The sequence below is a fragment of the Petaurus breviceps genome, unplaced genomic scaffold, assembly GCF_028583685.1.
Source record: "Petaurus breviceps papuanus isolate PSGF00001 unplaced genomic scaffold, PetGlider_PUasm1.0 103, whole genome shotgun sequence".
NCBI classification, from domain to species: domain Eukaryota; kingdom Metazoa; phylum Chordata; class Mammalia; order Diprotodontia; family Petauridae; genus Petaurus; species Petaurus breviceps.
The window spans coordinates 6,651,596-6,664,659 of NW_027185588.1; the positions used below are offsets into that span (position 1 = coordinate 6,651,596).

The window sequence follows — 13,064 nt, forward strand, 5'->3', positions numbered from 1 at the left end:
GCTGGGAGGGCCCTCAGGACACAGAATGTCAGAGCTGGGAGGGCCCTTAGAACTCAGGATGGCAGAGCTGGGAGGGCCCTCAGAACTCAGGATGTCAGAGCTGGGAGGGCCCTCAGAACACAGTGTCAGAGCTGGGAGGGCCCTCAGAACACAGAGTGTCAGATCTGGGAGGGCCCTCAGAACACAGAGTTTTAGAGCTGGGAGGGCCCTTAGAACTCAGGATGGCAGAGCTGGGAGAGTCCTTGGAAACCATTTGTTCCACTACCCTAGTTTTAAAGAGAAAACTTGAGTCCAGAGAGAAAGGGACTTACTCAAAATTTCATAGCCAGTTAGTGTCTGAGGCAGAACTAGGACCCAAGTCTTCTGACTCCTAGCCAAGAAATTTTTCCATTGCCTATTGCAGCCTCCCTTTTCCTTCTCCTCTCCCCTCTCCTCCCTCCTCCCCTTCCCTCCCTCCCCTTTCCTCCTTTCCCTTCTTTTCCCTCCCCTTCTCTTCTCTCTCTTTTCCCCTCCCCTCCTCTCTTCTCCCCTCCCTTGTCTTGTCTCCCCTCCCCTCACCTCCTCTCTCTTCCCTTCCCCTCCCCTCTCCTCCCCTCTTTAAAGGCTCACAGGAGAGATGCACTCTCACATATGGAAAGATGACTAATAGTATGAGACATGATGTGCTAAGTAGCCCCTGGGTTGAATAAACAGTGAGTTCTGTGGGGCTCCCAGAAGGGAGAGGTCCATGTTGCCTGGAGGGGCTGAGAAAGCTCCCAGAGGCCAAGTGCCCTGAGCTGGACTGAGAAGTCCTTTGAAGTGATTTGGTTATTTTTTTTCTTCTTCTTTCTTGCTTTTGTTAGAGGGCAGTTGGGGTTAAGTGACTTGCCCAAGGTCACACGGCCAGTTTTTGTGTTAAGTGTCTGAGGCTGGATCTGGCCAGTGCTCTATTCACTGTGCCACCTAGCCACCCCGATACCCTGATTTGGTTATTTTTGTTGTTTTTTTTGTTTGTTTATTTGTTTTTTGGCTTTTGGGGGGGGGGGGTGAGGAAGGCAGGGCAGTTGGGGTTAAGTGACTTGACCAAGGTCACACGGCTAATTTTCGTGTTATGTATCTGAGGCCAGATTTGAACTCAGGTCCTCCTGACTCCAGGGCCTGCGCTCCATTCACTGCACCACCTAGCCACCCCTGAAGTGATTTGTTAATCACTTACTCTGTGCCAGGTACTTTGCTAATCATGAAGATACAAATAAAAGAAAAACAATTGAAAACCCAAGGGCAGTCCTTGCCTTTGAGGAGTCTGCATCCTAGTCGGGGAGGGGGCTGGAGGGCTCCCTAGCCAGGGCCTGGTCAGGGAGAAGCCCAGAGCAGAGCCCGAGAGGAGGAAAAGAGCTAGGGTGGCCGGCCTGGTGACTTCTCTGCCAACTGCCCTGGGAGGAGCTGGCCACCAGAGGCCTGGACCAGTCGAACAAAAGGGGGGCCTCCAGGGTGTCCCAGAGATGGAGGAGGACCTCCCATCATGGATGTCTTAGATCAGTATGAAGGCGAAGGGCATTTTTAGGAGGTGGGGAGAACCGATCAGGGCTTAGAGTGTGTGAAGGGAGGCATGAAACTGGGAGCGACTCATGGAGGGCATTGAATGTGAGGCCTAAGGGCTGAGGTTTCTTCTGTGTGCTCCGGGGAACTGTGGAAAGTGTTGGAACTCAGGAGATGAATCCAGAGGCCTGTGGGGGGACAGAGACTGGACAGCAGAAAAAATTTGCAGCAGAGACTGTGGGACGGAGAGGAAATGAGTAGAAGAAATATTCTGGAGAAAGACCAGGACGTGAGGCATATTTGAATGTGAGGAGGTGGTTTCTAGCCTTGGTGATGGCAAGGTGGGGGCCCCTGGAAGGTATAGGCATGTCAGGAGGAGAGACAGGTTGTGAGGGAACATGGTAAGTCTACAGCAGCAGAGGGTTTGGCCAGCTGTGTCCATTACTGTGAAACCCAAGAGAGTGGGAGATGGCAGCACTTTTTTTTTTGAGGGGAGAAGACAGGGCAATTGGGGTTAAGTGACATGCCCAAGGTCACACAGCTAGTAAGTGTTAAGTGTCTGAGGCTGGATTTGAACTCAGGTCCTCCTGACTCCAGGCCCAGTGCTCTATTCACTGGGTCACATAGCTGCCCCTGCAATTAGCATTTCTTTGTATCTTTCCCAGGCCAGAGCCAGCCTTGGACTCATACAGCAATTTTTCCAAAATAAAATTGGGGGAAATTCTGATGAACTGTGCCAGACACATGCTTGTGTCTAGTAGGTGTCTAATAAATGCCTATAGACTGCTCCATTGGCTAATAAAAGCTTGCTGAATGAATTGAATTGAGCTGCTTTGCCAAGAGGTGTCAGCAGCATGGCAGATCTCCAGGAGAGTCGATGGTACTGTGTTTCCCCGATAATAAGACCTATCCCAAAAATAAGCCCTCCCCTTACTGTGTAAGATTCCTCTAAAATAAGCCCTCCCCCGAAAATAAGCCCTATTGAGATTGCTACTGTAGTGAAGGTGATCCCCTGCGCTACACGCTACATTATGGTACCCTCTGTGTGCACTGTCCCCCCCCGTGAAACGCACACCGCGCTCCGAGCTGCATCCAATCAGAGCTACAGCAGTAAGCGCGTCATCCTGTTCTTCCCCAGTGATTTGCTTATTGAATAAAGGTACATTTTTTTGTTCACATTACCTGTTTATTAAAATTGCTGTCAATGTTCATTAAAATAAGCCCTCCCCTGAAAATAAGCCCTCTGGTGTTTTTCTGTCCAAAAAATTTAATAAGACAGTGTCTTATTATCGGGGATACACGGTATCTCAGATTGTGGTCAGGGAAGCAGACCATGCATGGACAGGAGGGTGGTAGCCCCTCTGTCCTCAACCCTGCTCAGACCATAGCTGGGGTATCCTGTCACTTCTGGGTGCCTTGGTTTAGGGGGGACGTGGATAAGCCAGAAAAGAGCCTGGTCCTTAGCCAGTGACTAATAAATGGTTGTTGATTGATCAGAGGGCATGGGGAAGGGCTTTCAGCTCAGGCCATCAGCAGAGCAGTTAGAAGAGCCTGAGGGGCATCTAGCCTGGAGAAAGAGAAGACTTGGGGCTGCTGTGGTGGCCATCTTCTGTGTGGTAGATGTGTTAAACATGCCGTGGTCCCAAAGGGCAGGGCCAGAAGCAAGGAGACCAGTATAAGCCGAGAATCTTCCTGCTGGAGTGAGTGGCATCTCCTCGGAGGTCTTCAAGCAAAGCCTGGCTGGCCACCTTTGGCTGTGGTCAGCCTCAGGACATGGTTTGGATTGGATGGCTGTGCTGAGGTCCTTTCTGACTCTGACATCCTCCAATTCTGCACTTCTGAATTTGGGGGGACTCAGGCCACTCACTGGGCAGACCTGCCTGGTACAGGCCAAGCCGGGGGGACTTGGCTGGAGCTAAGCAGCAAAAAGAAAAGCTGTTTTGTGTGACGTGCCAGCCAGAACGCTGGGGGCTGGAGTCACAGGGGTTGATGTGAACAGGCTCTGTTCTAGCAGGTGCCTGACAGGCAGCCTGCCACCCCCACCCCACCCCAGGCTGCCTCCATCCCCATCTCTCCCTGTTTCCCCCTCTAGACTCTGGGCCATCTGTCCACCCCACCCCCAGCCCCTACCACACCCCAGCCCTGGGAGCTGCTTCCATCCCCTGCTCCCAGGCCTGCCAAGGCCCTCCTCATTCTGCCTCCTCTGCTAGAGACCCCAATCCTAATCTGACTTTACCCCTGCCAAAATTCATGAGATCATAGGAGCGAGACCTGGAAAAGGACCCCAGAGATCATCTAATCCATTTCAACCCACATCCTGCCTTGGGTCCTTACTAGCTATATAACTCCGGGCAAGTCATCACCTAATCTGCTTGTGCCTTGGTTTCCTCATCTGTAAAATGGGGATAATAACTGCACCTCTCTCACTGCATTATTGTGAAGATCAAATGAGAGCATATGGGAAAAACACTTTGCAAACTTTAAAATACTATTGAAATACCAGCTGTCATCATAATGACGGTGGATGTTATCAAAGCACAGGGCTGGGTAAGGTGGGAGCTTCCTTGCTGACAACCAAGGCTGTGTTATCTAGGGGAAGGTGAATTTAGTGCCTAGCTTCAGATTTCCATTCTGTTCCTGACTCTCTGTAACTTTGGGCAAATCCATTTCCTGTTTTGGGTCTGTCTTTAAAATGAAGTGTCTCAGATGATTTTTAAGGCCCGCTTCCAGCTCTGACATTCTGTTCTAATGACCCTCCCAGCTCTGACACTGTGTTCTAAGGGCCCTCCTAGATTTGACATCCTGTGTTCTAAGGGCTCTCCCAGCTCTGATATTCTGTGTTTTAAAGGCCCTCCAAGATCTGACATCCTGTATTCTAAGGGCCCTCCTAGATCTGACATCCTGTGTTCTAAGAGCTCTCCCAGTTCTGATATTCTGTGTTTTAAAGGCTCTCCCAGATCTGACATTCTCTAAGGGCCCTCCCATCTCTGACATTCCATGTTCTAAGGTTTGTTCCAACTCTAATGATCTTTCTGTCATTGAAGATGACTGATCCAGTATTGGGCCTCAGTTTCCCCTTCTGAGAGCTCTTACAGGAACACCAGTCCCCAGAAGGGCATATTTGGACCTTAGAACACAGAACAGAGAATGCCCAAGTTGGGAGGACCCCTAGAACACAGAACATTCAAACTGGGAGGTCTCTTAGAAAATGGATTGTCTGAGTTTGGAGGGCTCTCAGAGCAGATGCAGGGATGTGCAAGATGGAGGGCATCTGGACTCATTCACAGACATACCATTTACTCCCATCTCCAGGGGGAGAAGAATCACGGTTTCGACGTTCTCTACCACAGCATGAAGCAGGGGCAGGTCTCTACCAAGGAGCTGGCTGATTTCATCCGAGAAAGGTAACCCTCCTCCCTCTCTCAGCGCCCCCTGCCCCAGACCTGTGCTTTCCCTTTCCCATGCTGTTGCCCACCCCCAGCCCCTGTGCAGAGAAAGAGAAAAAGGGTCACTGTTTCCCCCAAGCCTCCAACCTTTTTCCCCTCTCCCCCAGCCTCTCTACCCACCAAATCCTTCATCTTTTCTGTCCCTCTAGGGCCACGGTGGAAGAGACCTACTCCAAGGCCATGGCGAAGCTGGCAAAGATGGCTGGCAATGGGACCCCCATGGGGTGAGCTGGGGTGGGGGGAAGGGTGAGAGGGGTCCTCATGGGGGAGCTGGGAAAGAAGTGAGGGACGCTGACTCCACTGGCCCCTGGGGGAAAGGGGATGCAGGCGTTTGTATGGAAGTATCCCTCATCCCTGAAAACACATGCTAATGTCTGTCCGGTCAGTAGCCAAGCCTACCAGTTTGGGCAGATGTTTCTATCACATGAGCCTGGGAGATCATGGGCATATCCCCTTTATCTAGTAGGGGACTTATAGGGGTGTGTGCATGTGTGCGCGTGCGTGTGTGTGTGTGTGTGTGTGTGTGAGCACATGCCTGTGACGAGGAGAGGAACCCTCTGTGAGTGTGCCCAGGACCACATGACTATTGGTTGGTGCCCACAGGACCTTCGCCCCGCTTTGGGAGGTGTTCCGGGTGTCCTCAGACAAGCTGGCATTGTGCCACATGGAGCTGACCAAGAAGCTGAATGACCTCATCAAGGACGTGGTCCGCTACGGGGAGGAACAGAGCAAAGCCCACAAGAAGGTACCCAGAGGGCATCCTCCTCCTACCTTGGCATTTCTGCTCCCAGCTCCCCCACCCCCCAGACCATTGTCTAAGATGAACTAGGTGCCCCAGGCTGGCAGGAGCCCTCCAAGGGCCGCTTATCCAGTCTAATATGTACCGATGTTATTAGATGCTATAAGTGGTTGTCAGGCCTCTGGCTCTGGGCCTCTAGTGTCCTGCTCCCAAGGAAGCCTGCTCTGTCTGGTGATTAGGGTTTTTTCCCTGGGTTCAAATCCTGTTGGATGATTCTGGACAAGTCCCTTAACTTTTCTGGGCCTCTGTTCCCTAATCTGTCAAATGAGGGCTTTGGATAATGATCTCTAAGTTCCCTTTCCCTTTTAAATCTATGATAACATGAATGATCCTTATATTAAGCTGAAAACCTCAGCGCCCAGAAGAGTGAGCCTAAACCGTTTCCTCTGGTAGCCCTTCAGAGTGATCGCACCCCTCATATGGCATGACGTCCAGGATGTCCTTTCAACTTGTCTCCAGAGTAGATGCAGCCCAGGGGAGGGGCCTGGGAGGAGGATTCCCAAGAAAGGAATTTCTTGGGAAGGAGGGGGCCTCCCTAATTCTCTTCCCTACCCACTCTTTCTGCAGTGCAAGGAGGAAGCTGTGGGGACCCTGGAAGCTGTCCAGGCACTACATGGTGTCTCCCAGATCTTGCCCAAGTCCAGAGAGAGCTATGTTAGCAGGTGCCTGGAACTTGAGCGACTGAGAAAAGAAGGCACCAATCAGAAGGAGATTGATAAGGTAAGGCGGGCATGAGTGCCCAGACAGAGCCTGGCTGGCCCTGGAGCCTCTGCCTGACCTAAGGCACCTTGCCATGTCTGCTGACATCCAAAGGAAGGGTCAGGAAAGTGGGAGTCAGGAGAGTCCACTAACCTTGCCTAATTGGTTTCACTTCTCCAAGCCTCAGTTTTCCCACCTGTAAAATGATTGACAGTATTCCTCCATCATTTGGGTAATTATGAAGGTCAAATGAGAGAATGGATGTGAAAGTGGTTTTTAAACTGAAAAGGACTCTTTGAACTATAACAGCTTGAAAGGGGACAGGGGACTTCTGGAGTTGAGCAAAACAAACCTAGTTCCTCTCTACCCAGATAGCCCTTCAGAGTGCTTGTGTCTGGACTTAAAGTCAGAGGGCCTGGATTAAAGTCCGGACTCCATTACTTACTGACTTTATGACCTTGGGCAAGTCCCTTCCACTCTCTGAATCTCATTTTCCTCATTTGTAAAGAAGGACAGTTTGGACTGTATGTTCTCTACAAGGTTCCTTGCAGCCTAAATTCTTATGGGCCTCTCATTGCAGAGCTTAGCAGCACAATGCCTGGTATGTGTAACTGCTTAATAAATGCTTGGTGAATTCACTTGACTTTCTGATCATCTCTGCCCCTGCTTCACCGTTAAGTGCATTCTTTGTCCTCATTGGGATCTCCAGTTTCTAAAACCTTCCCTATTCCCACCTATTGGGCAGCTGGGTAGTGCAGTGGGTAGACACTGGACTTGGAATCAAGAAGACTTCTCTTCATGAGTTCAAATCCAGCCTCAGACACTTACTACCTGTGTGACCCTGGGCAAGGCACTTAACCCTGTTTGCCTCAGTTTCCTTATCCATAAAATGACCTGGAAAAGGCAACGGCAAACCAGTCTTGTATCTTTGCCAAGAAAACCCCAAATGGGGTCACAAAGAATTGGACACCACTGAACAATTGAACAACATCTCCCTCCCCCTGCCCTATTCATCCTTCTTGGCCTTATTTTCTTCCTTTCATTCTTTTGGCCCAAAAGTTAACCACTTCAAAAATCCTTTGTCTTTTCCCTTGGAATCCCAGCAGCTTGAGTTTGGTCCCATCCACTGTCTTCTCTGACTGTTCCTAAGATACCTCTAGGAAGTCCCAAATTCACATAGCCCAGACTCACTTGAAATCAGCTGTCTGACTAATTGTGCACTCTTGCCCTACAATCTGTCTTCTATCTCAGATTTACTGCCTATCACAGTCAGCTTCTGGGGTGTAAGCCCAAAATATGAAGGAGAATCTCCTAAGACTTTGCAGCTTGTGATAATGACTTTTCTGGTGATTCACGTCGGCCCAGATGATAACTCCCAAAGGAATCTAGAAAGCTTTGCCAAGGGTTAGGAATGCTCAAGTGAGTAGCTGAAAACCCTTAGGGGCACAGGTGGCAAGGACTTTGGGAGTGAAAGGCAGATTTGGAAAGTAAACAGATTGCTGAAGACAAGGGTTCCTAGCCTGGAGCCCATAAACTTGTTTTGAAAAAATATTTTGATAATTTTATTTCAGTATTGTTGGTTTCCTTTGTCATGCTTTTTAATGCCTTTGAAAACCTTATTCTGATAAAGGGTTCCTAGGCTTCACCAGACCACCAGTGGGGGCCATGACATACACCAGGGCTGGGGAACCTGCCACAGGTTCACGTACCGCCCGCCCCCCCCACACACACACACGAGGTTAAGAACTCTTGGCTTAAGAAGATGGTATGGGAAAGTAGGATGTATATTTCTGGACCACAGCTTAAAATATAAGAATGATGGCCTCCAAGCCAAGGATTAAATGCCAGTGGTGGCAAGAATGTATTTTCCTGGAGTCTAGCAAATCTAATCTAGATAACAAAGGAGAAGAGAGAAAACTGTCTAGTTGTACTTACAAAGTCCATCCCATAAGAGAGTGGTTACGATGTAGGAATGAGAATAGTAGCCAAGATATGCAGAAGTTCACAGGAGATAAAATTCCGGATCCATGATCTCATATCTCTAAAAACAAATTCAAAAGGTCGTAACACTAACAGGCAAATGTGGCCTCCTGGGTATTCACTGAAGCTTAGAAGAAAGACTGAGACCCCTGGCTGGAAGGTGACTTTCAGAGTTTCTTTTCAAGAGAGAGAAGATTAGTAAAAAGCCTGTGAAAGCAGAGTAGCCTTCTCTATTAAGAAGATACATGGGCACCCATCTAATACCTCCGGCAGCTGAGAAAACCCCAGCATTTGGGACGAAAACTCCCCTGTCTGGTGGCAGAGTCCTACTGTGGCAAAAAAAACCCCAAAAGTCAAATAATTGAGTGGCAAAATGAGCAGGCAGAGGAAACAAAGCAGACAGAAGATTCCAACATTAAACTCCTATTTTGGGGATAAGAAGGAGCAAGGCATGGAACAGGAGGAAAACAGTGAAGTCAGTACTCCTGCACCAAAAGCTTCAAAGGAAAATACAAGCTGGTTACAGGCCATAGAGGACCTTGAGAAGCAGATAAGAGAAGTGGAGGAAAAATTGGGAAGAGAAATGAGAACAATGCAAGAAAATTATGAAATGAGAGTCAACAGCCTGACTGAAGAAAATAATACCTTAAAAAACAGACTGACTCAAGTGGCAAAGGAGGCTCAAAAAGGCAATGAGGAGAAGAATGCCTTAAAAAGTCGAATTTGCCAGATGGAAAAAGAACCTCAAAAGCTCACTGAGGAGAATCATTGCTTCAGAATTAGATTGGAGCAAATGGAAGCTAATGACTTTATGAGAAATCAAGATGCTGTCAAACAGATCCAAACAAATGAAAGAATAGAAGGCAATGTGAAATATCTCATGGGAAAAACCACTGACTGGAAAATAGATCCAGGAGAGATAATTTAAAAATTATTGGACTACCTGAAAGCCATGACCAAAGTAAGAACCTAGAAAGCATCCTCCAGGAAGTTCTCAAAGAAAACTGCCCTGATGTTTTAGAATGAGAAGGCAAAATAGAGGTTGAAAGAATCCACCGATCACCTCCTGAAAAAGATCCCAAAAAGAAAACTCCTAGGAATATTATAGCCAGGTTCCGGAATTCCCAGATTAAGGAGAGAATATTACAAGCAGCCAGGAAGAAACAATTTGAATATTGTGGAAACACAATCAGGATAACCCAGGATCTGGCAGCTTCTACACTGAGGGATCGAAGGGCCTGGAATGTGATATTCCGGAGGGCACAGGAGCTTGGATTAAAACCAAGAGTCACCTACCCAGCCAAACTGAGTATCATGTTTCAGGGGAAAATATGGTCATTCAGTGGAATAGAGGACTTTCAAGCATTCTTGCTGAAAAAATCAGAGTTGAATAGAAAATTTGACATTTAGATACAAGAAGCAAGAGAAGCATGAGAAGGTAAACAGGGAAAAGAAATAATAAGGAACCTATCAAAGTTGAACTATTTTTTTTTTGAAGCACTCGGGGTTGGGTGACTTGCTCGGGGTTGCATAGCCAGTTGTTGTTTCTGGGTGTGGTGCTGAGTGTCTGGGCCTGGATTTGATCTGGGTCGTCCCAGCACTGTAGCCGGTGCTCTTGCTCACTGAGCCACCTGGCCAAAGTTGAACTATTAACATTCCTACATGGAAAAACAATAATTGTAACTTATGAAACTTTTCTCAGTAGTTGAAGGGATTAGATATATATATATATATATATATATATATATATACATATATATGTCTTTATATGAGGGTATGCGGGCACATGAATACATATGTGAATGTGTGTATATACTTTTACAGATATACATAGATAGAAGGCACAGGACCAATTTAACAGGAAGGGATGATACTTAAAAGGTGAAATTAAGAGGTGAGAGGAATATAAGTGAGAGGAGATGGGGAGAGATAGAGTGGGGCAAACTATCTCATACAGAAGAGGCAAGGGGAAATGGTTACAATGGAGGGGAAGAATAGGAAGGCAAAAGGGAATAGGTCAACCTTATTCCTATTGAATCTGGCCTGAGGAGGGAGGGAAATACACACTAAATAGGGGATCTCACCCTCCAGGAGAATAGGGGGAAGGGGATGTGAGGGGGGATGATGGAAGGGAGGGCAGGCTGGGGGGGGAGGGAAGTTGGAAGCACCCACTTTTGAAAAGGGACAGGATCAAAGTAGAGAATAGAACAAGCGGGAGGTGGGATAGGAGGGAGGGAAATATAGTCAGTCTTTTACAATACACCTACTACGTTATTGTTTTGCATTAGCCACACATGTACAACCTATACTGAACTTCTTGTCTCCCCAGTGGGGATGGGTGGCAGGGGGGGAAGGGAATGAATCTGGAATTGAAAGTTTTAAAATCAAATATTCAAATATACATATATATGTGTGTGTGTGTGTGTGTGTGTGTGTATGTGTGTATATAAAAAAAAAAGAAGATACACTTATATAAGGGAATCCAGGGACCAGAATGGTAGAGTAGAATATGGTTGAGAGTGTTCAGGTGAAGATCAACAGAGATAGAAATGCTAGGGATATTGTGACCATAATAAGCCACCTGGGGAGACAGGAAATAGACAGGAGATTAAGGAAACCAGTGATAAGCTAGGGTGCAGTGATATGTTACAGCAGAGTTGGAGACTTCAGTTATCTGGACATCAGCTGGACTCACCAGGTTGAGGAACTTGTAGAGTTGAGGCCACAGGTCGTCTTCTAGGTCCTTGGGTGCAGCCTTTAAATGAGTGCATGTTTTACACAAGAAATCCTTTTAGTAAGAGGATTTGTTCTGTGAAGTTTGGATTCAGTCAAACGAACACACTTGAGGACCTAGAGGGTCACGTGCAACCTTGGGGCTGTGGGTTCCCTCCCCCTGAGCTGGAGCTTTCTCTTTCCAAAGCAGAGTAGCTGATAATTTCTTAACTTGCTTAATGATTATAAGATCCTTCCAAAAGTGGAGAAATCAACTAGGGGTCCTGTTTTCCTGGACCTGAGCATTTTCAGTGAGGAGACGGTTAGGGAAGAAATGATTGGAACCCTGGGGAAAAGTGAGCACTTGAGTTTAAGATCTATAATAAAGAAGGGGAGTTAAATATAATCTGACCTGTATCCCAGATTTGGGGAGAACAGATTTCAAAGGGGTGAGAGGATGGAACCCCTTTACACCCTATGATTTCCAAGGATCTAGAACAGACTTCTTCAGTTGGGGTCTGTAGATGGATTTCAGGGACTCTATGAACTTGAATGGGGAAAAAATTGACATTTACTTTTGTTAATATCTCCCTGAAATTGAGCGTTCCTATCAATTATCAATGTAGGTAACAAACCATAGTAGTATTAGGTTTTACCAGATTGCCCAAGGAGTCCATGAGACACACAAAAAGTCCTTTTTATTGAAAATATGAGACTAAAATCCCATAAGAAAAGAGCACAGGAAGGATAGGAAGTTCTCAAGAGTAAAATTCTAAAAACAAAAAGAGAAATAATTCCAATGAAGAAGAAAAGAAGGATTTGTCTAAAGAGACCAAGGCAGACCGAGGTCAGATGACTGAGGATGAACACAAGAGTGGGGCATGGTCTTATAAGAATAGTGGGAGAATAGGGGAACTAGGGAAGAAAAGTCAAACAAGTTTTTTGGAGCTGTATTGGGGTAGAGCAGAAGGTTCAGAGAGGTGAGGTTGCTTCCTGGAATGTATGGGAAGCTAATAACAGTGAGTGGAGAAAAGACAGAACTGATCAACTTTGGTTTTGATTCTGTTTTCTCAGTCAGGGAGAAAGATTTTTTGGATTGGAAAGGAATAGACCCATGATGGCTAATGAGAGAGTGGATGCTCAAGATAAATAGGGAGATTGTATAATGTAATCTAGCTCCTAAACTCTTGGTCTGAGGGTCAGGAAGATTCAATGGTGAGGATTTATAGGGCCAGGAGATTCAGGATAAGGGAGCATAGGATCTAGGGATCCTTAGGTTCAGGAAGATTCAGGGATAGGGATTTATAGGATCAGGTGATTTAGGGATAGGAGATCATAGGATCTGGGGATCCTTAGGGTTAGGTCAGGAAGATTCAGGGGTAGGAACTTACAGGAACAGGTGAATCAGGATAAGGGATCTGGGAGTCCTTAGAGTCAGGAAGATCCAGGGATAGAGTTTTAGAGGATCAGGAGATGTAGGGATAAGGGATCAGGGGATCCAGTGATCTTTATTTAGAGACAGGAAGACTCAGGGATTGGGATTTATAGGATCAGGAGTTTTAGGGATCCTTAGGGCCAGGAAGTCCTGGGATCAGGGGATTTAGATGTGACCTGAGAAGTCATGTATGACCCGAAAAACCATCTAGTCCAACCCCCTCATTTTAAAAGTGAGAAAATGGAGTTGCAGGACTTTGCCCAAGGTCACACTGGAAGTAAGCAGTTGCCCTGGTGGCCTGTCCTGGGCCTTCTGACTTGGAATTCTTTCCACTACCTCATGAGGTCCAGGTCCAGATACACTCTCTCCCTGCGAATTGGAAGAACTAACGCATGTGATCCCTGAGTCCGGAGAATGAAAAAGGTGCTACTGCACTAGGGAAGGACAAATGTTTCCATTTTCAAAAAAGGAAAAA

General features: G+C 47.1%; 1 protein-coding gene across 2 annotated transcripts in view; it reads left to right on the forward strand.

Annotated features, from left to right (window-relative positions):
• FCHO1 (FCH and mu domain containing endocytic adaptor 1) overlaps positions 1 to 13,064 on the forward strand; it is a 61,350-nt gene that overhangs the window by 11,226 nt on the left and 37,060 nt on the right. For both annotated transcript variants that reach the window (XM_069105044.1, XM_069105063.1), the window contains exons 3-6: positions 4,831 to 4,922; positions 5,114 to 5,188; positions 5,568 to 5,709; positions 6,331 to 6,483. In XM_069105044.1, coding sequence (XP_068961145.1) covers positions 4,831 to 4,922; positions 5,114 to 5,188; positions 5,568 to 5,709; positions 6,331 to 6,483 — 462 coding nt within the window. The remainder of the gene's footprint in view (positions 1 to 4,830; positions 4,923 to 5,113; positions 5,189 to 5,567; positions 5,710 to 6,330; positions 6,484 to 13,064) is intronic.